This window comes from Euleptes europaea, chromosome 4 (genome assembly GCF_029931775.1).
Source record: "Euleptes europaea isolate rEulEur1 chromosome 4, rEulEur1.hap1, whole genome shotgun sequence".
NCBI classification, from domain to species: domain Eukaryota; kingdom Metazoa; phylum Chordata; class Lepidosauria; order Squamata; family Sphaerodactylidae; genus Euleptes; species Euleptes europaea.
In genome coordinates this window covers 51389846-51416500 of record NC_079315.1, presented here as the reverse complement: position 1 = coordinate 51416500, position 26655 = coordinate 51389846, and the positions used below count along the sequence as shown (strand labels likewise).

General features: G+C 40.9%; 1 protein-coding gene across 1 annotated transcript in view; it reads left to right on the top strand.

The window, feature by feature from the left end:
- TRPM6 (transient receptor potential cation channel subfamily M member 6) overlaps nucleotides 1–26655 on the top strand; it is a 116390-nt gene that overhangs the window by 65518 nt on the left and 24217 nt on the right. The window contains 3 exon segments of the mRNA XM_056848983.1: nucleotides 4039–4109; nucleotides 11194–11216; nucleotides 17661–17711. Of these exon segments, the coding sequence (XP_056704961.1) occupies nucleotides 4039–4109; nucleotides 11194–11216; nucleotides 17661–17711 (145 nt within the window).

Genomic DNA, 26655 nt, shown 5'->3' with positions numbered 1-26655 from the left:
TCTATGATGGAACGAAGCATCTCCATCCGGAACTTCTTGTACTGGACAAAAAGGTTCATGAATTTTAGGTCTAAGATAGCTCCAAGGGCACCTGTTCTATTGCTCCAATCATCTTTAAATGTTTTATGGCCTCTAGTGTCCAGAGGTGTTTTTCCGACCTGCGAGCGGTCGGAGACTGAAGGAAACGATCTGGTGGGAGGCGCTTGAACTCTATGCAATAATCTTCATGGATCACCTGTCGAACCCAGGCAGCCGGCTCCAGTGAGTCCCACTGAAACCTGAATGCCTGAAGGCAACCTTCCACCTGCAGGGGCCTGGCATCACTGCTTGCCCTGCTTCTGACTCTTGTCCGCCTTGTCATTTCTGTAGTTAAAGGAGGAGGGTCTTTTAAATCTACCCTCCAGTCTGAAGGAACCCCGATTTGACCAGCCACCCCTGCAGTGGTCCTGACCTTGCCTGTGAAAGGTACGAAAGGAAGGTACGAAATCTTGTGACACTTGTGGTAGGTACGAAAGGAAGGAAAGGACGATAGTTCACTCTACTTCCTGACTTGTCTGGGCATGGTCTTTTTCTTGTCTCTAGTCTCGAGTAGAATCTTTTCTAAACACCCCCCCCCCGGCGATCACTATGAAAGGGATAGGAAATGACCATCGACTTGGAGCTATGACCTGCTGGCCAGGCCCTTAACCAGAGAGCCCATCTAGTGGCTACCGAAGTGGCCATGGCACACACTGAGAATGTCATCGCATCTAGGGAGGCATCAGCCAAGAAGCTGGATGCCTTCATGATTCTACTTAGTCCTTCGGTCACGCTTCTGTTCTTATCTAAAATAAACCGCATTATTTTACGCATCTATACTATAGAGGCTCTAGCAAAGATGGATGCTGAGGCTGAGGCCTGTATGGCTAAGGCGTGTCTTTTTACAAGTAAAGTCCTCCTTCCTATCTAAGGCATCCTTTATGGTACCCATACCATCTTCAGAAACTAACTCTGAAGATTGCAGAGCAGCTACGGGAGCATCTACATGGGGAACATTTAGCATTTCCATGGCTGATGGGGCTAGGTTATAGTTTCTTAATGTGAGGAGGAAACTGCTTGTTAGATGCTGGCTTATCCCACTCAGCCCTAATCAGGCACTCAAAGGGAACTGCTTTATTTTTGTCCTGGTGGAAGGGGAAAAACTCTTTATCCCCAGTGGTCTTGGATTTTACTTTAGGATCCTCCATGGGGACAGGTTCCTCATTTAGGTCCAGAGCCACCATAGCCTTTGCTAGTAAGCCCTGGAAATCATTGCTGCAAAACAGGCGTGGCTGATGGTCTGCAGACTCAGGCCTCTCTTCATTGGAAGAGAATTCTCTCTCTTCCCTTTCATCAATCTCAGAGTCTAGATCAATGGATTGGGCATCAGGGGGAGATCTTGTGCCACCGGCTTTCTTGCTGCCTTGGTGGGCCAAGGGGTATGGCTTTCTCTTGGGCCAACGAGTGAGGCTTGAGGGCACATGACTGGGAACTGGTATCTAGAGTCCCTGGTTGCTCAAAGCCCTCCTCAGAGAGGAGCTCGTCGGCCCGGCTGATAGTTCTATCGGCCATTTTGCCTCCCAATTGCCCTGTTAAGAATAGAACTCGGGTGGGGGAGAGAGGTGGGAGAAACAGACGAAAATTGGAAAAAATGAGAGGGTTTGAGAGAAGAATTGAGTAAGACAGGCAGGGTTGTGAGTGAAAATGTAGAAGAGAAGAAAGGGGTAAGAAGAACAGATGTTTCTAGCCTAAGATCTAAGGAGCCTTGGAGAGAACTCTCCAAGCAGCCTTCCCCAGTTAAGGCAGGAACAGAAACTGAGGAAGAGTGGGAGATTCCCACCAGAGGGACAGGAAGCGGAAATTGGTTCTTGCCTCTCCGGGCAAGCAGTGAGAATCACTTAATCAAGATGCCCATTCCTCAGAGGGAGAAGTTATGTTTTTTGGGGAGGCACACAGAAGCTGTAGGGAATGTCATTTTAAAGATCAGATGGAGCCCTTTTTGACTAGGAACTTCTGTGTGGAAGAGGAGAAACTATATACTGCTCCAATGATATATAAATAATTCCCTGCTGGGGGCCATTTCAGCTTTTCAAAATGGAGTGGGGAAAGGCAGGAGCCCCTCATCCCACAGTTCCAAGTAGAAAAGGGCTCCCTCCGGTCTATAAAATGACATTCTCTGCAGCTTTGGTATGACTGCAGGGCACATGAGTTGGAAGAATCCAAATATACACAACTCACCAAACAATGTAATGTTTAGTTTGGTCCTAAGGTCCACTTTGGAGGGAAGGCAGCATGGTATAGCCTGATCTTGTCAGATCTCAAAAACTAAGCATGGTCAGCTCTGGTTAGTATTTGGATGAGAGACCACCAAGGAATACCAGGGTTACTATATAGAGGAAGACACTGGCAAACAACCTATTGCTTTGACAACCCCATAATGGGTCACCATAAGTTGGCTGCGACTTGACAGCACTTTATACACACACAAAGTCCACTATGACAGGCGCATGAAATGTTACATTCAGGAGGCAAAGAGATACAGAAAGCTATGAACTGCAGATAGGATGGGGGATGGGGGAGGAAGAGTTGTTAGAAAGATAGGCCAGAAGATTCAGTTTCCCAAGGCAAGGTTATTACATTATATTGCAGAGCACAGATGGAAAAGGATCCAATTAAAAAGAATAAACAATCTTCTCACAGTGTGGATCACTCCCAAATGTTGATAAATTATCATTGTTGGACGGACTTGCATAATGTACATAAACCTGTAACAAGGTACAACTATTTGTCATAGTGAGCTAGCCACGCCTAGGCCCTATTGAGTTCAAGAGAGACTGTATCAAGTCAGCATATGAATTCCAGTGGAGCAGGTTTTCATTGAAGTCTCCTTTTGAAACTCTTCTGGAGATATTCTGCTGTTGAAATCAGGATTAGGGGTGTGCACTTGGCTAAAGCTAAACAGGGGTAAAACCCCCTGAAATATACCTTTTTGGTATTTTGGGTGTTTTTTTTACTGGAGCCAAAAATGCAGATCCTGAATGCTGATTTTTTGGCATTATTGAGAACTGCTTTGGCCCAGCCACCATTTCCCCTCTCCCTCCTCTTCCCTCCTTCTTATTTACCTGAGTAAGATCCACGCTGCCTGCTAGCTCTGACTACCACTTGGAGGTTGGAGCCGACAAGCAGCATTCATCTGAACACCCAAGGTCAGAGCTGGCAAGCAGCGTGGATCTGAACTGCCCAGAGGTGCAGTACTGAACATGAGCTGCATGGAGACCAGCCTTCAGCTCTGTGCTGCATATTTTTCAGGTTCAGGTTTAATAAACTTAATTAAAAAAAAAAATTCAAAAAAGCCGTATCCATTATATTTGGCTCTTCAGATTTTTCGATAATTTCTGAGTTTATGAAACCCAAACTCAAAAAATACTGGGGGGGAAAGGTGCACAGCCCTAATCAGGATATGCGTTGGTTAATAAGGTATACATTATAACAGCACTAGTATTTGCATTTTAGACCTGTGGGATTTGGCCCAGTTCTGCAGGGCCTGCCAGACAGAGATGTTCCGCCAGGCACATGGTTGAGGGCTTTCAGGTGCTTCATTACATCCACCGGTCACCAGGCACCACCGGTCTTCTATATGCTCCCCTTGGCCCCCCTCCCCAATTACTTTGTGGGGGGTCTGTTAGTCTCGGGAGTCAGCTCTGCTGAAAGCTTAGGGCACCACCTTTATTATTTGCATTGTTTTATGGAGTTGGATCTAATTTAATTGTTCCAACCAATGAGAACTTAGTCTGAAGAAGGACCATAACATCTAGGAATGAACTATACATAAATTTTATTTTAAATCTTATCCTTCTACATTTTATAAATTGTATTATGCCAATAAAGGTATTTTAATTTTAATTGTTTCTGTTTTTAAACTTATACTAGAAATGTTGTTACTCACCCCTAGTTCCACTGTAGTGTGGGAGGGGGGTGGGATATAAATCTAAAATATAAATACATTTTACTTCTTTTCAGGATTTAAATAACAGTACGGTTTGGACATGCAGAAGGACTAACTTGTGCAGGAATCCCTCGTAAGTACTCCTGTTTACATTAAGTGCTAACCAACTCTGCTTTATATGAAACAAGTGAGGGACCAACGAGTTCTTGCAGGGAGGAGAATCTCACTCCCCCCTACTTGTCCCATGCCCCTCACTTCCCCATGCCATCTCTGCTTGTCCTCTTTCTCTCTCTCCTGCAGTTCCCACAGCTTCTCCTCTCTCCCTGCTTCCCTCCACCTCTCCCACTACCATTCTGATTTTCCTCATCTGTCACTTTCCTTCCAGTTGTTCCTTCGCTCTGCCTTTCAGCTTCTTCCCTCTCCCTGTTTCCTTCTCTCCCTTCACTCCCCATTTATGTCAATTTTTCTTTCCTCGCTCCCTCCACTCCAGCTTTGCTGCTTCTGCCTCTGCAGCAGTAGCAGCTTTGCAGCACTAGCAGGTGACTAATAATAATAACAATAATAATATATAAATTTTATAATTAGATAATATATACTTTGTATAATTTATTTTTTAAATAAATAAATTTTAATTTTTTTTTAATATTTCACAATTTTTTACTGGTGGGTAACTTTTCAGCAACACATTCATTTCAAATATAAAATAAAAAAATTTAACAGCATAGTTGAAAAGCATTTCATCCATTAATAAAATGATATTAAAATAAAAGACTTCCCCCTCAACTTCCTCCACCTTGCTATAAATTTATGTACTCTTTTGTATTGAAATTCTAATCCAAAAATATACATCAAACTTAATAACTAAATTGTATAAGGACTTCCAGTAGGGTTGCTGACCGAAGCGCTGTGTCTTCCCGGGAGCTCCCGGCGGAGAACCAAGAAACGTCTAAAATCGGGGCGCCCCTGCCCCCCCGATTCCTAAATAGTGGAACGGGTGACAGGAATGCTCATGCTGCCGAACAAGAGCAGTTTGACTCCTGAATTCTTCGAGAGTGCTTTTTTAAGACTCCCGGAGATTCAGATGCTGTCCTGCCGGCTTGAGGGGATTTACATCACCGCAGATGTCTCTTCCCCTATCCAATACCATCTGCGCAACTACATTTAAGGAATGAAAGCCTCACCCTCCGTAATCTGAGTGTGTGTCAAGAACCCCTTTGCTTTTCTTTGAAAATAAATAAACGAAACTTAAGTTATGGAATCCTAGCCTCCCACCCTAAAATATAATTGTATTGGACTTTGTCAAAACAACAGAATAAAATGGCAGGAAGCTTATCAACGCCATCTGGAGATAGACTAAACAAATGAGACTTTGAAATGACATACTAACCTCCAATAAAATGCTGGGATATCTGGGAGAGAAGGAGGAAGTTTAAGAAGTCCCTCCTCCAGTTAATGGCCTCCACGGTAAAGATCTTCGACCACGTTGCAAGATAGAGGCACCTTGTATTTGGTGTGGTCAGAGAAAACTGGCTGCGAAGCGACATCGTAGGACCAGAAGTGCGTTTCCCTGTGCAACAGGTAAACTCATCCTACCTCTCTGATCATAGAAAGGAAATGACAGAAGGTCCGTGGTACTTCCTATTTCCTGTCCAAGAAGCCGACCTAGAGCGTCCTTACTCTCAATGGTGCCTTGATATCTTAAATCTGATTTTTACTTTAATTTGGAGGCCAAATCACAAGAAAATATGGCGAATTAGCTGGGAGGCTATACTAGAATCAATATACTTAAGGACTAAAAGATTGGAGACCTGCCTTTATATTGAGATTACTGCTAGATTATATGTCTGCTCCACGGCAAAGTTCTGGATCACTGCATAGCCCTGCAATACCTAAACCCTCTACAGATATAACAATGGAGAAACAAGACAAAAAGATACAAGACCTTTCAGCCAAACAAACTGATATTTTTACTAAACAAATGGAACAAATGTCTAAACATCAAGAAAAACAAATGAGCCAGCTAACTGAGATGTTAGCTGAAAAACTGGACACTGTAACAAAAGAAGTGATGGAGGTGTAGACTCAGGTTACTTCACTGCAATCTGATAAGAAGACAATGGATGCCTCTGTCAAGAAAATGACTGAAGAACATAAGTGAGGAAGAAAGTGGAAGGCCATGAAAAACAACTGGAAAAATTGCAAACACAGGAGGAAACCACAAAAGATCAACTTGCTATGATGGACCTGAAAGTCAGAGAATCTAATCTACGCCTGAGAAATTTACCTGAAGATTGTGGTGCTACAAGAGAATCACTGGTGAAAACATTGGCTACCTTATTCCACATAGAAGAACAAGAATTAGACCATGCAATTAATAAAATTTACAGGATGCCTTTGCCCCCTAAACTGGAGAGCAAAGGCAAGAGATGTTATGATATCCTTCTATGATGGTAGGATGAAAGATATAATAATGCAACAGCACTACAAAGATCCAATAGTCCTGAAAGGAAATGCATTAATACTCCTTAAGGATATACCAAGACATCTGATGAAAAAAGGAACATTTTTAAAAACTTCACAGCATCTCTGAGGAAAAGTGGAATAAGATACAGATGGTTGTTACCACAAGGATTAACATTCACCTACAAAGAAGTGAAATACACTATCACCATGATGGAAGATGTTGGGAAATTTCTGAGAAAATACAGAAGGGAACTTACAGGCCTTACACCAGACCAGAAACAAGACTCAAGTGAAGAAGAAGATGATGACTCAGCAAAAGGAGCAGTGGGTAGACTATAAAATCTATATATTAACACTCTGACAATATGGCTAAAGTTATTTCATGGAATATAATTGGTTTAAATGAAAAGGTGAAAAGAGGATGTATTTTTAAATTTTTTACAAAAACAAAAATACTTTTTAATATGTTTGCAAGAAACTCATATTTCTAGGAAAGACAAAAAGTACCTAGAAAGAAACTCTTTGGGGCAAATCTTCATCTCTTCATCAAATACAAAAACTAAAGGAGTAATCATCTATGCACATGCCTCATTTGCTCCAGAACTTGTATATAAAGATGAAGAGGGCAGAATACTTATAATCAGAGCCAAAATATTAGGCCAAAAAACATTGGTGGTAGGGATCTACGCACCTAATGAGGGCAAAGCACAATTCTATAAGCAGCTTCATGACATTCTATTGCAACATGCTGAAGAACAAATATTGTTAATGGGTGACTTTAATGGAGTTATAGATTGTGCGATTGATAAAAAATCAAAGGCCAAGGATGATAAGGAAGGCTGCCTTCCTAAGACTTTTTTACAACTTATTGAGGAATTTAAAATACAAGACATTTGGAGAACAATGAATATGTCATCGAAAGAATATACCTTCTATTCCGCAAGACATGACTCACACTCCCGTATTGACATGATATGGGCAAGTAAATCTATATTTATGCAATTACGTAAGGTACAAGTAATACCTAGAACTTTTTCAGACCATAATCCGGTTTCTTTTGAATAGAACAATCGACAAGCATTCAGATGGAGGTTAAATGATAGACTTTTACGAGAGGACAAAACAAGAAAAGAAATACATACTCTTATTAAGGACTTTTTTGAGATCAATATGAATGGAGAAACCAGTTTAAATATAATCTGGGATGCTTTTAAGGCTGTGTTGAGAGGATTTATGATTCAGAAGAACACTGCATGGAGGAAAAAACAATTACAACAAACAAATGATATACTCTGGGAATTACAATATTTAGAACAACCACATACCTTGGAATCTAAAAAAGACCAGAGGAAAAATATTCTGTTAAAGATTAAGGTTGTTAAACATCAACTCAACCTGGTGGTTATGGAAGAAATGAATAAAAATATGAAATATGCGAAGCAGAGATATTTTGAACATGCAAATCGTCCAGGCAAACATTTGGCCAGTCAATTGAGAGACTCTATGCAGAAGATAATCAGTAAAATACAGACTGAAAAAGGACCGGTTTATACTACAACAGATGTACAGAAAGAATTTGTATCATTTTATACCAGATTATACCAAAAAGACCTTCTCTGAAAAAAATGGATAAATATTTGAGAACAGTAAATATCAACAAGTTATCCTCCGAACAACATAAAGCTATGGATGCTCCAATCACAACAGCAGAAATAGAAGAAGCAATATCTAAACAGAAGATAGATAAAATACCTGGCCCAGATGGAATTACAGCTTTGTTTTTTAAGTTGTTTAAAGATGATTTAAAGAATCCATTTTTGAAGGTATGTAATACGATATTAGATACGGGACTTTCTCCTCAGACGTGGTTCCATGCTTTTATATCGTTAATCCATAAAGCTGGAAAAGACCCAGAAAGAGTAACTAATTATAGACCAATCTCTCTATTAAACGTGGATTACAAAATATATGCTTCTATATTATCGAATCGTCTAAAGCAATTTATCACAACCTTGATTCATGAAGACCAAGCGGGCTTTGTCCCTGGAAGACAGATAAAAGACAACTTGAGGATTTTATTAGATGCAATGGAATATTATGAACAAAATAATCAACATAAATTTGCTTTTATTTTTTTGGATGCTGAGAAGGCTTTTGACATGGTTTCATGGGAATATATGAAAAAAGTTTTGGAAAAAATGAATTTTGGTGTAAGATTTCAGACGGGGATTGATGCTATTTACAATATGCAGAAAGCTAAAACATTAGTGAATGAATCCATATCAGATAATTGTGAAATACAAAAAGGAACTAGACAAGGATGTCCGCTTTCTCCTTTGCTTTTTATTTTGACTTTGGAAACTTTATGTTGTAAGATACGTGATACAGACGTAATCCACAGTCTTAAAGTAAACAAACAAGAATTTAAAATGAGAGCTTTTGCAGATGACTGACTACTCATTCTGAATGACCCGAATCAATCTATAAATAATTTGTTGGATGTACTGAAGCAATATGGTGAAGTCTCGGGATTTAGGATTAACCAAGATAAGACTCAGATATTGTTTAAGAATCTCTCAAAAGAAGAACAAAAAGACTTCATAAATATTTCAAGATGGGAGAAAACAAACAAAGTAAATTATTTAGGTATTTGGATTACAAACAAAAGTAAAGACTTAATAGTTAACAACTATGTTAAACTATGGGAATTAGTTAAAAAAGACATGATATCGTGGTCCAATAAAAATATTCCCTTTTTGGGTCGTATTTCAGTAATACAAATGAATATTTTACCAAGACTGTTTTACCAATTGTTTCAGAATTTACCAATAGTTATACAAACAAAATATTTTGATGTGTGGAGGAAGGACCTGTTGAACTTTGTTTGGCAAGGGAAAAAATCTAGAATTGCCTACAAATATTTGGTCGACTCTAAAGAAAGGAAGGATTTGCTCTTCCAAATTTTAAATTATATGCAGAAGCATTGGCTTTGGTATGGCTAAAGGATTGGATACAATTAAAGAATACACGTTTATTGGATTTAGAAGATTTTGACAATAGATTTGGGTGGCATGGTTACTTATGGTATGATAAACTTAAAAATCACACGGCTTTTCAACATCATATTGTAAAATCTCCTTTAATAAAAACTTGGTTAAGATATAAACATCTTTTAGAAACCAGAACACCTCTATGGATCTCTACACAAGAAATGCTAACATTACGACCACTGACACCATCTCAATTTGTAACATACCAGGACCTTTTGTTATGGGAAGACAATAAATGGGCCCTAAAAGATCATGAAGACCGGAAAAAAAAAACCTGACTTGGTTTCAATATCATCAGATAAAATCTGTATATATACAGGATATGAAAATAGGTTTTATTAAAGATAAATCAACTTTACAACAAATGTTATTGGAGAATAATGATCATCTAATTTCAAAGATGTACAAGATGTTGTTGATAATATATACAGAACAAGATCAAATCAAACCTACGATGATAACTTGGGCACAGACAGTGGGTTATAATATTCCTTTGAATAGATGGGAAAGACTTTGGTCAAGAAACATGAAATATATACTTTCACAATCGTTAAGACAGAATATTTACAAGATGATCTACAGATGGTATTTGACACCAAAAAAGTTAGCTAAAATGTATAGAACAATGTCACCAAACTGTTGGAAATGTCAAGATGAGGTTGGTTCCTTTCATCATGTTTGGTGGCTTTGTGAAAAAGCTAAGAACTCTTGGGATATGATTTATAATGAATTAAGACTGATATTACAACAAAATATCCCTAAAACACCGGACATGATGTTGTTAAATATTATACCGGAATCTATATTGACTCAGAGATCTTTTTTGATATATGCCACTACTGCCGCAAGATTGGTTTATGCAGCAAAATGGAAATTGTCTGAGACACCGGATAAGATTGACTGGATAAATAAAATGTTGGAACTAGCAGAAATGGCCAAACTCACTGCATTAGTAAATCAAAAGGAGAATACGGAATTTGTGGGAGAATGGGAGGCATGGACATCATACTGTGTAAATGAATTTAATCTGGGAAATATTAAAGGTTATGTTTTGATCTAATTCAACTGATTAAAGTAGAAATAATGTTAAAATTCAGGTTTTAAGCCGATGGGATATGTAATTAAATTTATAAATGAAATATTATAATGAATTAGAACTTAAATATAAAGGAGAGAACAGAGATATCAAATAGAGGAGGGGAGAGGGGAAGTCAATAAGTTAGAATTATTTATATTGATTAGATATTGTTTATGTTGTACAATTATGTTAATTGAATGATGGAACTGAATGTGATTTAATTAGAAAACAATAAAAAATTATTTTTAAAAAAAGAGTTCCCCCCTGCCCGGCTTCTTCAAGTGGCTTTGGGCGGCGCTTCTGCCAGCTCCTTTGCTGCCTGTTCCCCAGGAGCAGGGGTGAGGGCCGGGATTGTGCCACCTGCTGATGCCGCGGAGGGGCTTCCGCTGCTGTGTCCAGGGACAGCCCCAGAAAAGAGAGAACAACAAGGATGGCACAGATGAAAAGTCATGGGAAATGCATCTTTTTCCCTGTGAATATTAAGACATGCTTAGCTCAGTGTCACTGCTACTCATACCTTTTAATTATCTGTACATTTGTGAAACAAAGATGAACTCCTTTGTGTGCCCTTGAAATCCCTTGCTTTCAAACTATTGTATACTTTTATAGTTAATTATTTGATTTTTTTATTGCCACAGGTTGACTACAAATGGGGTGGACAGTAAGTTTTTGTTTTTTTATTATTTGTAAAGTTAGTTTGCATAATTACAAAATATGAGGGCAGAGCTTGGCCTCTAACAGACTGTTAAAGTTAGCTGGCAATTTTTCATGCATTCTCATGCGGCACCTCACTGACATAATCCTTAATACATATCTAAAAGGATCTATTATGACCCTTAGGCTGACATGCTAGAATCCTCTTGAATAAACATATAATTCCAAGGCTGGCTTTATCTTTTTTAAAAAAATAAATAAATATGTGTTTCTTGACATACTATCTTCAGAGGAGTCTCGAGGAGAAAATATGGCAATGTTTTACTAGGTATCTGACAGTGAATGTTTGCAACTTATTAATACCAGCTGCTCTTATCTTGTTATAAATCTGTTTATGAAGTGCCACTATACCAAGCAAATTTTGAAACGTAAATCAGTTTTTATTTTAAATGTCTTAAAAAAGGATAATACATTCTTTTGCCTTAAAAAACAAGTAAGAAAACATGATCACGTTTATTCTTAATTTCTGCCTCCTCTTTATCTACTTTCCTTGAAGTCATCCATGGAAGATTACCTCATCTACACATCCATCATGTCCGCTTCGCTGGTTTCCTTCCTTCTACCACTCCCCTTGTACATTTCAGAAGATTCAGATGCTGAGATTACTCTCTACTCTCTATGGTCACACCTCTCCATATGTCCCTCAGCATACACTCTGTGTCACCAGCCTCCTCATTTATCAAGCTTTCTGCCCTAACAATATCTCCTCCCTCATGTACACCACTTCTTGCTCCTTCTATTCTCCCCCCTCAATTTATTTCAGCTTGATTTCTTTGCTTCTTGACTCTGCATCTCCTGCTACTTCATGCATCTGGATGGAGTAGCATCTTCCTCTGTAGTCATGAAGTCTTCAACGTTTGAGTTCTTTTTTGACACTAAAAAAAAGCTGTTACGGCTCAACTGGCCTCAGACCAGGGGTAGCCCTAAGGGTTAGCCAGCAGGGTTTCCCTCCCAGGTTCCTCATGGGCCAGAGCCCCCTTTTACTTTGCTTCATTATAGTCAAACCCCTAGTGCCCTCTATACAGCCTCAAGAACTCTGTGTCCAGTTCCCTTCCTTTACTGTAGTCCTCCCTTGTGTATAAGTCCCTCTGAGAGTTGGCCTGGCTCTTCCTTGCTGCTGTAGCTGTTTGTTCTCCTCAGCATTTCGGTCAGAGCTCTCTTTTCGTCCTCTCTCCGGCCTCCCAGCCTCATCTGTTGCTCTCCACAGCAGGGCATGGCCTTTTCCCTTGGGGCTGACCTCAGCCCTCCTGTGTGGACGTCTTTTCCTGCTGTAGCTGCCGCTTGCCTCTCTGCCCCGTCATTTCCCTGCCTGTTATCTTTTCTCTGCTTCGCCAGCTGCCCTTCCTCCACGCTCCTTTTAAACTTTTTTGCTTGGCTCCCTCTTCCAGTCCCGACTTGCTTACATCCCCCAGCACTGCTGGAGCCTGCCAGATGCCGGACAGAGCTTGTCTGAGTGAGCTGTCTGCTACAAAAGCCTTTGCTGATCTAGCCAAACCTAACTTTCTTTGTAGAGTTGCTGTCACACTTCCCTAAGAGACTCCTCTATGGTAAACATCCATAGCTATTGATAGGAAGTAAAACTAATTTTCTAAAGTTAAGCAAATGTTGTTTGGGGAGTTTTGCATGTCCCTACATTTCCTGCTTTTTTATCACTATCTCATACTTCCCAACCTGTATCCACTTCTAAAGTCATGTTGGTCCTTTATACATGAGTACTTTGGCCCACGTTCGCCCCCAGACTGACTCGTTGTTCCTTGGAATTATGCATGAGTTTCCCCTCAGAACTGACCTTGTGCCCACCCTGTGCTTTTCTTGGGTTTTCCCAGTGCTGTTTTATCATGGATTTAAATAGGGCTGTTGAAATAAAAAAAATTCGGTATAGTTCAGATTTGGCCAGATTCGGCCCGTCTGGATTCGGGATATGCTGAAGTCCGAACTCCCCTGCTTCGGGTCCGTGCAATTCGGCGCAAATTCAAAGTTCGGGAAAAAAATTCGGCCAAATAAAGCCATTAAAAACACAACCGCTCCTTTCTGCGGCTCTGGGGGGGCATTTATGGGGGTAGAGGTCCCAAACTTTTAGCAGAGCTTCAAAGGACCCTTTTTGCAAGACCCCCCAAGTTTTGTAAAGATTGGGTCAGGGGGGGCTGAGATATGGGCCCTGAAAGGGGTCCCCCCTTAATGTGCATCTCTGTGCAGAGCTTGCCACCCACGCACAAAGCTCCCAGCCCAGACAAACAGCTGAGCTGCAGGGAGCAAGGGCGGGGTGGGTGCGAAGAAGTTTGCAAAGCAACACAATTGCAAAGCAACACAACTGCAAAGCAACACGTTTGCAACCATGCAAAGCAACACCTGACACCTGGGAGTTTGCAAACCATGGAAAGGGGCAGAGGCAGCTAGCTATGCATAATGAGCAGGAGGGGGTGGAATTTCCCCTTTTGCATCGGACTCGAGTCGGGACCAGGCAAATGCATTCTTTAAGTCACCATTTGAAAACCCGTTTTGAGTAAGCATCAAAATAGACCTAACCGATCTTATGAATGAGGGAAAACCTGAGGACACACAACTGAAGCCCCCCCCTCAAACCAGGGAGAGAGAGACTCGAGGGGGCACACACACCCCAGGCAGAAGGGGCAAAAGCCCCCTTTGGCTTCCCCCCCACCCACAGCAACTGCTCTCTCCCCACACACACAGAGACTCTGCTTCCCCCCCCACACACACACACACAGGAGAAAAATTATAGATTAAAGCCCCCAAAGGGGTCTTACTGTGGCTGTCTTCTGTTCCATCAGGAGGGGCTGGGAGGACTGGGTAATCCAATACAATACTATTTAAGCACCGGAGGTTTTGCCTTGGATTTGCCGCTCTGGAGATGCATACAGGATCGAGTGATCCATTCATCCCAATAGGGAAAAGGGGAAAGCCCATATCTCGGGACCCCCTGACCCAATGTTTACAAAACTTGGGGGGTCTCTTAAAAAGGCTTGTCTGAAGCTATGCTGAATGTTTGGGGGCTGCACCCCCAAAAATATGCCCCCTGCAGCCACGGAAAGAGAAAAGGGAGCCCATATTTCTGCCCCCACTGAACCCATTTTTACAAAACTTGGGGGGTCTCTTAAGAAGGCTCGTCTGAAGCTATGCTGAAAGTTTGGGGGCTGCACCCCCAAAAAAGCATCCCCAGCAGCCACGGAAATGGAAAAGGGGGGAGGGAAAAGGGGTGGAGCCAATATCTCGGGACCCCCTGACCCAATGTTTACAAAACTTGGGGGGTCTCTTAAGAAGGCTTGTCTGAAGCTATGCTGAATGTTTGGGGGCTGCACCCCCAAAAAAGCGCCCCCTGCAGCCACAGAAATGGAAAAGGGGGGAGGGAAAAGGGGTGGAGCCCATATTTCGGGACCTCCTGACCCAATGTTTACAAAACTTGGGGGCCTCTTAAGAAGGCTCGTCTGAAGCTATGCTGAAAGTTTGGGGGCTGCACCCCCAAAAAAGCACCCCCTGCAGCCACGGAAAGAGAAAAGGGGGAGCCCATATTTTTGCCCCCACTGAACCCATCTTTACAAAACTTGGGGGGTCTCTTAGGAAGGCTTGTCTGAAGCTATGCTGAAAGTTTGGGGTCTCTACCCCAAAAAATGCGCCCCTTGCAGCCACGGAAAGGAGCAAATGTGCACACACACACCCTCATGAGGATTTCTCTCTCTTTCTCTCCCCGGCCGGGCTGCGCAGCAGCTGATTCCTCCAGTACTCAATCCTGACTGATTGGCCAGAAGAAGACCCAGCTTGGCCACTGATTGGCTGGGGGAGAATGCTGCTTACTGACAGTTATGCTGCTGCGCCCCGAATTGGCCGGATTTATTCGTGAACTCCCGAACTCGCTGAATTCGGCTCCCCTGTTTTCCTGCCATTTTTGAGTTCGGTTCGTCCCGAACTAAAAACCGCCAAATCAACCCTAGATTTAAAGTCTGCTTTTAGATCAACTTGGTTCAAGCTGTTGCCATTTGTGTGCATAAGGCATTCTGGGTTTCCCCCTCCTCCAGCCAATGCAGTGGGCAGGAGCTGCTGGGCGAGAAGGAAAGGGGTGGGGAGGAAACGAGTGCTTGCATACTCAGGAGCAAATATAGCTGCCTGATTTCCGTAGCAAGTGTTTGCTGGCTCAGCTTCCAGCATTTGCAGGCTCAGGAGGAATGTAGTTGTTGTGAGGGTCTGTACGCCTTTGCCTTGGGTAAGGCCTTTGCCTTGTATGTTTCCCCCCCCCCTGGACTCGTAAAAGCAGTCCAGGCCTCTTGCCTTTCCTTGGTTCAGGCGCAGCGTCTGACAGGCCACAGGTTGGAATGTCTCTTCCCTCTTCCCACGTCCCTCCCTTGCTCTCACTGACTCCCTTCCACCAGCTATGGCCTTGGTGGGTAGATAGTACTAACAAGCTCCCTGAGTTCTTTGATGTTTTGTACCATGCACAATTATCTCGTAGATTCCCATAACATACGTTTGACATCTGCTTCCCTGTAGGGGTTATAATTCTGTCCTTGTGAAACTGTAAGCACTTGCAACTTTACCAGTGTAAGGCCTATACTTCTCTGAAGCTTCCAATAAAGTTCCTTGGTTCTGCATGACCGTCTGAGCAAGTGATTTTATGGAGTTTGCACAGGGAGGTTGGGAACCCTCACAGTTGTCTGATTCCCCCTCCCCCGCTCTTCCTCACAGTGTCTTCTCTAGTCATTTTCAGTAATGAGTGTTTGCTGGAGATTCCCTCCTCAACATAGCTGCCAGCGTTTGCAGATGGGATGTACTAAAAGGAATGACAGGATTGCCTATTGGAACAATGGGAGAGGCTGGAAGGCCCATTGAAGATCATGGGATCCAGGAATGCCAATTGACTTGCACGGGCTCCATTGAAATACATTACAGCACAAAAACAGTTGTAAAGAAAATTCAGAATGGATTTTCCATTAAGGTCACTTGGCCCAGTTAGACTACTCTGGCACTGGATTGACAGCCCCCAGAGTGGAATGACTCTGCACTCTCAATGGCACCCATGCAAGTCAATTGGCAATCCTGCCTCCCATTATCTTCAATGGGCCGTCCAGCCTCTACCATTGTTTCTAATGGACAATCCTGTCATTCCTTTTAGTACATCCCTTTGCAGACGACAGCCAGTTACAAAGCAGCATTTTCAAGAGGCAGGGACTCCAACGCTGTGGATTTTTGCTAGTGATTCTGCAGTGCAAAAACTTACTCCTGATACTCCAGGACTTTCTTCGGGGCAAAACACGACCATGCATTGGATTTTGAGAATTCATATCAGAAAAGTGTGGGTCAAGGGAGAGTTGAACCCAAGGTAAAATTTCCATGCATAAAAGACCATTCTTTATACTTTTACTCAACCCTGTTCCTTTGCCAGGGTTTGTCAGTTCTCACCCAGCACACCTTTTGGTGTGGAATATATGATAAGTAGTAATAACAGCAGTAATTCCAGTTTCTACATAGTTGCTGCTGTCATCACTGTGTGAAAGATATGTGTCTCAAACACATATGAAAAGGAGTGTCAGGTTTATGAAATGATATAAATAAGGGATCAAAGAAAGGAAGTAATATCTCTCTTTCTGTAGTGTCACTTTAGTTGTAATAGTCTCATTTGGAAAAAACCTAGGTTTTAATGTGTGGACTAAAATGTTGCTAATAACTTTTCCATATAAGAAAGATAATACTTTTATTTATTTAAAATATTTATGTCCCGCTTTTTTCCCAATCAGACTTCTTTTACACTCTGGTCAGACTATGGCTTCTGATTCTGGTTATGGTTTGTCAGTTGAGACATCATGCCAAGCTGTAGTTAAGCTTCCTCCAACAAGATCATAACTTATTTTTTTATACAATGTAGAATTTGGTCCACAAAGTAAATGTCTGTTGAATTTAGTTTGCCTACCAGTTATTTGTCTGTTCAGTTTTTACAACATTTTAGATGTCACAGGTTAATGAACCAGTATGACTGTAACGTTAGTGTAATGTAGTTAATGGGATGCATAATGACTGGGGACAGAGTTGAGAAAATCGTGCCTTTGAGATCTCTCATGAAGCATAGTGGGCAGTAATAAGTGTGTTGTTGTTGTTGTTGCTATCATCCCTGAAGTGCAGTTTTGCAGCTGTTGGGGATACTGAGTGTCCTTGAGTTTAATATTGTCTGTCATTTTCTGGTCCCCAATATAATTATGTGTTGTTTTATTGATAATTTATACAGGCTACATTTGTACTTCACAACACAGTAAAAATAATTCCTCTCCATAGAATACTAAGCCAGTCACTTTATTTTATGACAGTCTTAAATGCACATTGCTCGTAACAGTCCATTTATCTTTGCTTCTCCTATTTGAAATAATAATCCTTTAAAAATAAATTTCAGAAATCTCATCCACCTTAAACCCCCCTCAAGATCTGCACCATCATTACTCAGGTAAGCAGAGAATATCTGAATGGTAGCTGCATTGCATTAGTTGATAAGCGCATTAATTCTGTTCTTCTGTCATTTCTGATACTCTTTGAAGTAGCTCACTATCAAGACCAGCACATTAAGATGATTCCTAACACAGGAGCCAAGCTAGATTTAGCATACTTATTATTTTAGCACTTGCTTCTCCATATCAAATAATTGTTAAAAAAATGTAAGGGGAAAAAATAAATATTGGGAGGGAACAAATGAGAGCTACAGCCAAAGACATCACTGGGAATTGAGAATTTGTTCCTGAAAACACAGACACAACCGCACCTCCTGCTTGTGATGAAAATACAATCTTTATTGCATACTCGTGCAGTTCCCATCATGTGCCAGAGTTACAGTTAATAAGGATGAACAAGGTGTTCTGTGCCATGTGTGCCTAGGGATGTTTCCAAAATTTTCTTTATTCCAAATTTCACCTTGGACTTTGAAGTTCTGAATGTACCCAGTCATGTCCCCAGTGTGGAACCAATGCATTAGGAATATCCCTTATATCTATTTTTGATTTCCCAACTCCTACACAGTTTGCCACAGCATCAGCTTTCTGTTGTTACATATTTCCCCCTCTAAGTTACCAATGTTTATGTGTATATATTGTTACAGATTGTTTTCTTGCAATATTTTGAGTCATTGTGCACATGGTTGTATCAAGTTGATTTTCCACAGTGTTTTACAAATACACAGTAGCACAACTGTGCAATTGTAGAACACTACACAAAAAGAATCTTAATGAAATTGTATTATGATCCTATTAAGACTGTTTTGCCAATGTACACAGGCATGTTGTTAACACAGAGGAGAAAAAAGATGCAAAGGAACAGAAGTAATGGAAAGTTACAGCAATCTATTCATGTTTCAATTTGGGAATTAATTTTAGAAATGCTCCTAGGTAAGACAGAGTCAAAGACAAATAACGAAGTGTAGAGTGAAATACAATGACAATAAAGAAACAGAATGAGGAAAGTGCCCTTATCCCTGCATGGGTTCATGAACAAGGGTGTTTTATGCATGGTCGCTTTAACCTCCTTTATTCCCTGTTTCAGCCAGGATCAAATTTTTCAGCATGCATGCTATCTCATTCCTTGGAAGTTAAACGCTGTTTCGACGCAAAATGAACCCGGCTTTTCCCATTCCTCTTCTGGCCCAAATTAAACCGTTCATCCTGGCTCATTCCGGAGTCACAGAGCATGCACACTGCATTAGGGGGAAACACAGAAGATTGGCTTCTCTCACAGCCAATCACGAAGCAGTGTGTAAAGAGGTGGGGATTTTAGTGTTTCCTGCTTCCTGCTACCTCGGAGCTCTTTCTGAGCAAAATAAAGGCCTTTTAAAAACGAGGCTTGGATCCCCCCCCCTTCTTTCAGATTGCTCCATTTTTTTTGTTTTGTTTTTTTCTTAAAATGCTTTTTTATGCAGCTGTTGGGTTTGGGGGGAAGGAAATCTTCTCTCACGGTAAGCCAATTACAGAGTAGCGTTTAAAGGGGTTGGACTTGATTTGAGCTTGGGAGACTGCTTTTCTGTACTCATGGCTCGATTAGCACACAGTTTTGTCCCTGATCATTCAAGCCAATGCATACAGTTTTCCCCAACCTGGGTTACTTTAATGTGCAATGAACCCAGGCCCAAGCAGGGAGATCCAACCCATGCATAAAAGACCAAGGAGTACTTTAGTATAAGTTGCAACAGTAAACAAGCCGAGTGACCTGCATCAGTTTTAATTATGGCAGGATGTGCTCAAGCACTGTTAGTTTGTCTCACATCATGAATGCATGTTGCAGTCATGAAGCTTTCCATTTGATGAGCAGCTTGTGAACAGTTGTAACACAGCCTGTTAGCTGTGTTGTTTTCTGTATCTGCACATGCGCAGAAAAGCATAACCCTCCCCTGCTGTGCACTGCACACTCCTTCAATTACTTAAAGGATAAATTATGTGAAAATACATATTGTCATGAAGAAAAAATTGTGTCTTGCCATTTTAGTTTTTGTATGTGTCTGACAGAACTGTTAATGGCAGCTGATCTGTCTAGATGTAAAACTGTTTGCATATACATTTTCTTGTACAACAGGGGTGGTGAACCTTTTTTCCGCCAAGGGCCATTTGGATATTTATAAGATCATTCGTGGGCCATACAAAATTATCAACTTAAAAATTAGCCGACCAAGCCCCAAGCAGGCAACTGCCCCAGATGACCCCCCCGGTGCAGGCAAGCAGGCAAGCGTCCAACTGGTGGCGCACTTGCCCACCTGGTGGCACAATATGGTCTGTTGCACCAGCCAGGCGTAGCCGTCCAGCTGCACACAGGAGTTGCTCCTGCTTCCCATGGTCGGGGCTAGATTTTACAGCCGGCTCCTGCCACCTCTGCCTTCAGGGATGAAATGAGGACACACTGGCTAAGAACTCCCCCCCCCCCCGTGCATTCTGGCCCTGCCCCCTTTAACCCCTTCATTGTTGCCACTTCTGTCCCCAGCCTTCTTGTAGTACAGAGGGAATACATTTCACCATGGCCTGGGTGGGAAAGGGTTAACCCAGTTTCTTGGGTGGTCCTAGCAGCTCCATAGCTAACGACTCTTCTGCAAGGGGGAAAAAGGTTCCTTTTCTCAGCAAAACAAACTCACATCTGCCTTGAATAGAGGCCATTCCTGTCTGTGGGAGGGGGCGGATCACCAGTCTTAGATCCTTCTGAGGTAGAGATCTACCAGGACCCACGAAGGGCCAGACCAAATGATTTCACAGGCCTTAAATGGCCCCTGGGTTTGATGTTCCCCACCCCTGTTGTACAGCTTCAAAAAAGTCATAGTTCCCCCCTTTCCTGTGTTACTGGGGGGGGGGAGTCAGTGAATTGACCCAAGTCTGACCCTTGGGGAATGATTTTCCTTGTTGGGCTGATACAAAAGCAGCTGAATGCATAAAGGAATAAAACCTATCTACCATAGTTTCTACACAATCACAAAGCTGTCCAGTTCAGTGCTCAAGTGGGGCAGCAAACATTGGGAATGAGATGAAACAATCCCAGGTTTAACTCATGGGTAAGGTCAGGGCAGACTAGCTATTAAGGACATTGGGAACAGCCTTGGTGGGCTGATGACCTGGGGGGGAGGACATAGTGGGGGACATGCCCTGGCCTACCCTCACCCATGTTAGAAATAAATTCTAAGGGTTCTGGAGATCCAAAGTGAAGTTGATCAGGCTTTCCGCTTGAACCCCCATCAATTTATTTTATGTTATTTTATTAAGCTTATATCCAGCCCTCCCCAGCAAAGCTGGGCTCAGAGCAGCTCACACAATCTTATAATTTCTACAATAAAACACAGTAAAATCTTGCTAAAATCATGATTAAAACCTGGCCTATTAAATCAATAAATAAAGATCAACGTATATCAGATGGCGAGCTTAATTGTAACATATAGGCCATAGTAGGGCCTGTGGGCAGTCAGAACCCTCCCACACATAATAGTAATAAATTTAGCACTGTTATGCTAAGCACAGGGCTTTCCTTTTATTGGGGGAAATTAGCTGGAGAGAGAGCTTTGCAAGAGGCTGGTGTGGGGATCTTTGAACCAATTTGACATGCCAGATGAGCAAAGCAATGGAAAGCCCCAATAACGAAACACTTTATGAATTTTAAAGATTGTATTAAAAGTAATCAAATTCGTGGCACACACACACACAATTCCCAATTTATACAAAGCTAAGAAAGCAAAGGTTTGAGGGGGTGGTCATAAGGATAAAAGAATTCCAGGGGGGTTATAGTTACCTTCCTGAAGAGCGAGATCCAGAATATAGGCAGCTGCAAGAAAGCAAGTTGCGACCACTAGCAAGGAAAATGATACATGCAAGTATCGTGACTCACAGTTTGGATCCAGGAAAGTGGTAGAAATTTTACTGTGGCCAATGGGGCTATACTTATACCTCTAAATGTAGCTGGAGGGTATGCTTGGCAATGTCTGGGAATGGCTGGTCATTGCAAGTGACAAAGGATTGATTACTCGAGATTGGATTAAGAGGGTGCCGTAAATAAGGTCATCAGAAATGATGTTTAGGAACTTGGGATTTAAGTATCCAAGCATTGAGATATAGAATTGGAAATTAAAATGGGGTTCGGAAGAAGTAAGTCAGAGGGCTAGGCTGACTACAGGACAGGATTAGGGGTACATCTGAATAGGGGTGATGAGATCTGGGATGCTTGTGATCTACTGCAGGAAAAACTATAGAAATGCCAAAAGCTGGTCTTGGTCTTCTTTTGTCTTCAGGGAAAAGCAGCAACATTCCTTTCAAGGGAAAGTATGGTACAACAATTCTGAATTCAGCCAAGTCAGCTTGCTACAGCATTGTCACAAACAAGATGCAGGAGACCCCTTTAGTCTCTGGCTACACAGCACTGTTACATCCTTTGCACACTAGCTCCAGTCCTGAACACCTTGTGGGGTGTCCCAGGGTAGCTTAGGGCCTATTAGGATACCATAACAGCACAGGGTTCTTCTTATCAAGCTTCAGATTAACAAAGAAAGAAATAAGGCAGAGACTCAGTGTTCAAGAGAGCAAAACTGCAGGTTTATTAAATACAATGCACTATAAATCAATTCCTCAAAATATACTCATATGCCCCAGGGTTTGCCACACTTTGGAATAAAACTGACCAGTCAGGAGATATATTTTGCTCCCATGATTGTCTATACAGACTATTCCAAAGTTTTTATACCACTGATAGTTTTGGGCTGTTACCACACTAGGTATTCCCAGCGATGTATTAAGAGTTTGAAAATGTTATAAAAAATACTGTTCGCACTTTCTGTGTATTCCCACCGATGTATTAAGAGTTTGAAACTGTTATAAAAAATACTGTTCGCACTTTGTTTGGCCCCTTTAGTTGTGAAGACGCCTTCCAACCATTTTTTAGCCGTGGCATCCCAAAAACCCTTTAAAGCGATGTTTTTTTATAACATTTTCAAACTCTTAATACATCGCTGGGAATACCTAGTGCGGTAACAGCCATAGTTATTTTTCTGATCTCCAGCCTAAATCCCATCATTTGGCCTTTGATCAATCACACTACCCTTTTAACAAAAAGAAGCATCTTAAAAGCTAGTAGATTTATTGCAGAAAAAGCTACTTCATCAGATGTGTGAACCCAATCTTCAGTTAGCAGATATATACAGTCTGTCAACTGAGAATACACCATGCATCTGGTGAAATGGGCTCTAGTCCACAGAAGCTTATGCCATAAAACAACGGTTAGGTTTTAAAGTTCCACAAGATCTCTTTCTGTTTTTGTTGTAGCAACAGGGTTATCCCTCTAGAATCTGTCAGTTATATTTTAAACTCTTCAGTGGAATATGTACCAGTAGAGGGACTGCTGTTTCTCAGTGGGGAAGATGAAATTTTCAAAAACTACCAGCAGATGTCCTTATAGTCCATCGTCATTTTAGATTTTACACAGGAATCTTTTGCAAGTTATTACAGAATCAGCACAGTTAAAATGAAATCCCCCCGTTCTGTTTCTTTACTGTTGTGGAATTTCACTATATACCATTTTATTCCTTCTTGTTCTGGCTTAAATAGGAGAATTTCTAAAATTAATTCTCAAATTGGAGTATGCATTGTTTCCTGAAGCTTTCAGTTCCTTATGTTCATTTGTATCTCCCCCACCAATGTGTTAACAATATAAACATATACAAAAGCATTAATGGTTAATATTTTCCCACATTTAGCAAGTATCTGTTAGCTATATAGATAGAAAGGCAGGCTCTTATTGAGAGTTGTGAAGTCCTGGCAAAAAACCCCAAGAAATATGGGGGGGGACGACATTTTTTTTGTCCCAAAGACATTTTTTAAAATTTCCCAATTGAAAAATTGGGAAATTTTGGAGAGTGCTGAAACATATTCCTATGAAATATTTTTCTTTGAACTTATTGAAATGTTTGTTAAGACAAAATTTTATTCATTGAGAGTGTATAACATGAAGTTGTATATGCTAACTAAGCTCTAAATGACACATATATAGTTAAAGCAAAGAAATAGATTTCATTGTAATGGGAAAGTAACACCGAATTGAAAGTTAGTCTCTGATTAAGGATATGGTGGCGTAAGCAAGTTTACTTTCAATATATTTGCTAAAATTAATAGTAATTCTTTTTAATTTTTTTATATTTTCCATAAAATAATATATAAGCTTTTCAACAGATGTTCAAAAATAACTCCATAGACATTCTTAACAAAGTATAGTGTTGAAAATATATCATTATTAAGTAATTAAATAAATGAAAACTTCCCCTTCATCCTCCTCCCTTTCTATTTACTTGTTTAGTCCTTTGCATTTAGAATTCTAATCTTAATGTTATTTTATATTATATCTAGTAATAATCTACTTGTTGCATACTAATTCCTTCATTACAATCAAGGAAAAATATTATATATCATTTACAACTAAAATTAATAGTTATAAATGCTTATTTACATCCCCAGCCCTCTAATTTAGAAACAGCTGCCCAATAGAAGAAATTGACCGAGTTGTGTCTATGAACACAGTCGATTTGCCCAGATCATCCTTGGATTGTCTGTGGAGATATGAATAACTGTATAGGCAACTCCACTGGATGTTAAACAAACAGCCCATTCCTGAAGAGGGTGCGTGGATGCACAGCAGCTGGGAGCAGCACAGCTGTGGCATCTCCACAGAGGCTTCTTGGCCGCTGTGGAGAAAATAAAACTATTTAAAATGTACAATGGGGAAAATTCCCCCATAGAAAGCACCCAAAAAATGTGGTGTAGCAATGCTGCAACTCGAGGGGGTGTTCCCGGGGCAAAAGGGGTTAGGATGGTGCCTAAAGGCACCTCTGCCTCCTGGAATCCCCCCCCACATGCTGGCATGGGCTCCCACTTCCGAGATCTCACTCCTGGCTTGGCTGCACTGCTGGCGGAGCCACACACAGCGGTATGGCTTACCAGTGCCGACACGAATGCCGGCCCGTACCAGTGTAAGTGCCCCTTATCCCGAGATAAATTTGCACTTATGTCAGCATGGGGTCACGCCAGCTCCTATGCCGATTCAGGCCCCCCCTTCAGGATTGTGCTGAAAATCTCCTTTTTGGTGATGGTATCCCTCAATTACTAAAGTAATACTTGGCCAGCGGAAAGCTAAAGATTAACAAGTTAATTTTGGTGGCCAATGTTTGATAAATTTTGTTGTTCAGTTTGGTCTTACGATTATTAACGGGAATCAAAATTTTGATAGCAAAGGAGATTTCACTTATATCTCAGACAGATGATGCAGTATTGTTTATTATATTTGAGTATCCCGTAATATTACAGAGCTGATTTCTACATTTTCTCATGGTTACCTTTATGACAGTGATCATGCTCCCTTGCTTTTAGAATTAAGGCTAGGGAATATCAATTCAACCTCTGTAGATAACTATGAAAAAAGTAATCTGAGTTCTAGCAACATCTGCCAGAGCCAGGAAATGGTCCTTAGTTATGGCCCAGAAGACTGACCCCTTTGAAGTCCCCAATTCTTGGAGACTTAAGAGAAACTATTATTAAGGGTTCTCCTGAAAAGGTGATTCAGTTCTATGAACAGCTCACATCTCTTTTGGTTCTTTTTTGCACAATCATGAAATCAAAGAAAAAATCTGAACATGGCCCTCCTTTGTTTAATGCTGTTTGCCACAACTTAAAGCATGCTATAGTATTGTATTTATCTAAGTTCTGAAGATCAGATGCTCAAGATTTTCTACTGCAATATCTAACCTATAAAAAACAATGCTGTCAATATGTCCATAAAAGGAATTTTTTTATTACATTCTACACTGGCAAAAACTGCTGCATGCTTCACGATATTGTGATAGTAAAACCTTTGGGTGAGTGATAAACACAAGTAACAAACCTTTTACTAACGAAAAATCTCCACACATTTCAATGGAATTCTGACGAAACTATTTCACTACACTTTTAAACGAAAAAGAACCCATTACACTTCCATTTTTTACTTTACCTCTGGATAATCTTTCCAACTGGTCTTCGGTTGAAGTAGAGGAAATATTTTCCTTAATTGAAGGATTAAAGTCTGGTAAGACTCCTGGCCCAGATTGGATTCCTCCAGAACTTTTTAAAAACATACTGTGAGTGGTGGGCTCTAATTTTACAACGTTTATTTGCTCTGGTAGACTCAACTGGTAAAATTCCTGAAAAATGATGAGATGTATTTGTTATTCTGATATAGACCAGTTGTTCTGTTATCAGGAAAACTGTATACAGCTATCTACAACTAAAACTTCATAGCTGGAGTTGCAACTTGTCAATACCAGGTCCAGAACAAATTGTCTTTCTTGCTACTATTATTTATCATATCCTAAGGGGAAATGGTTTACTGCTTTTATGGGTCTCAAAGCGGCCTTTGATAATATCTCCCTCTTTGGAACAAATTAAATCAGCTGGGAATTCCTAAACAAGTATTACATCTGATTGTTTCTTTACACACTTCAACTTCCATGAAAATAAGATGTCCCATAACTGGTTATTTCTCAAACCTGTTCCTGGATGCAAAAGGAGTTAAACAGGGATTTATTTTGGCCCCAGATCAATTTAACCTCTACTTATATGATTTACCAAATACATTGCAAGCCAACCATTCTCATTTTCCTAGTTTGGCTGCTCACCCAATACCAATTCTACTTAATGCAGATAATGCAGCCCTTCTTTCTTGCTCGAGGGTAGGATTAAGACATCTTCTCCAAGCTTTTGTTTTGACTGTCATGATAATATGCTTACTATTAATTATGCGAAATCCAAAATAATGTGTTTTCAGAAATATCCATCATGAAGAAAAGTAAACCATTGGATTCTGGATGGGCATAGGATTGAGCAAGTGTCGAATTTGATCTACTTAGGCATTTATTTTGCCTC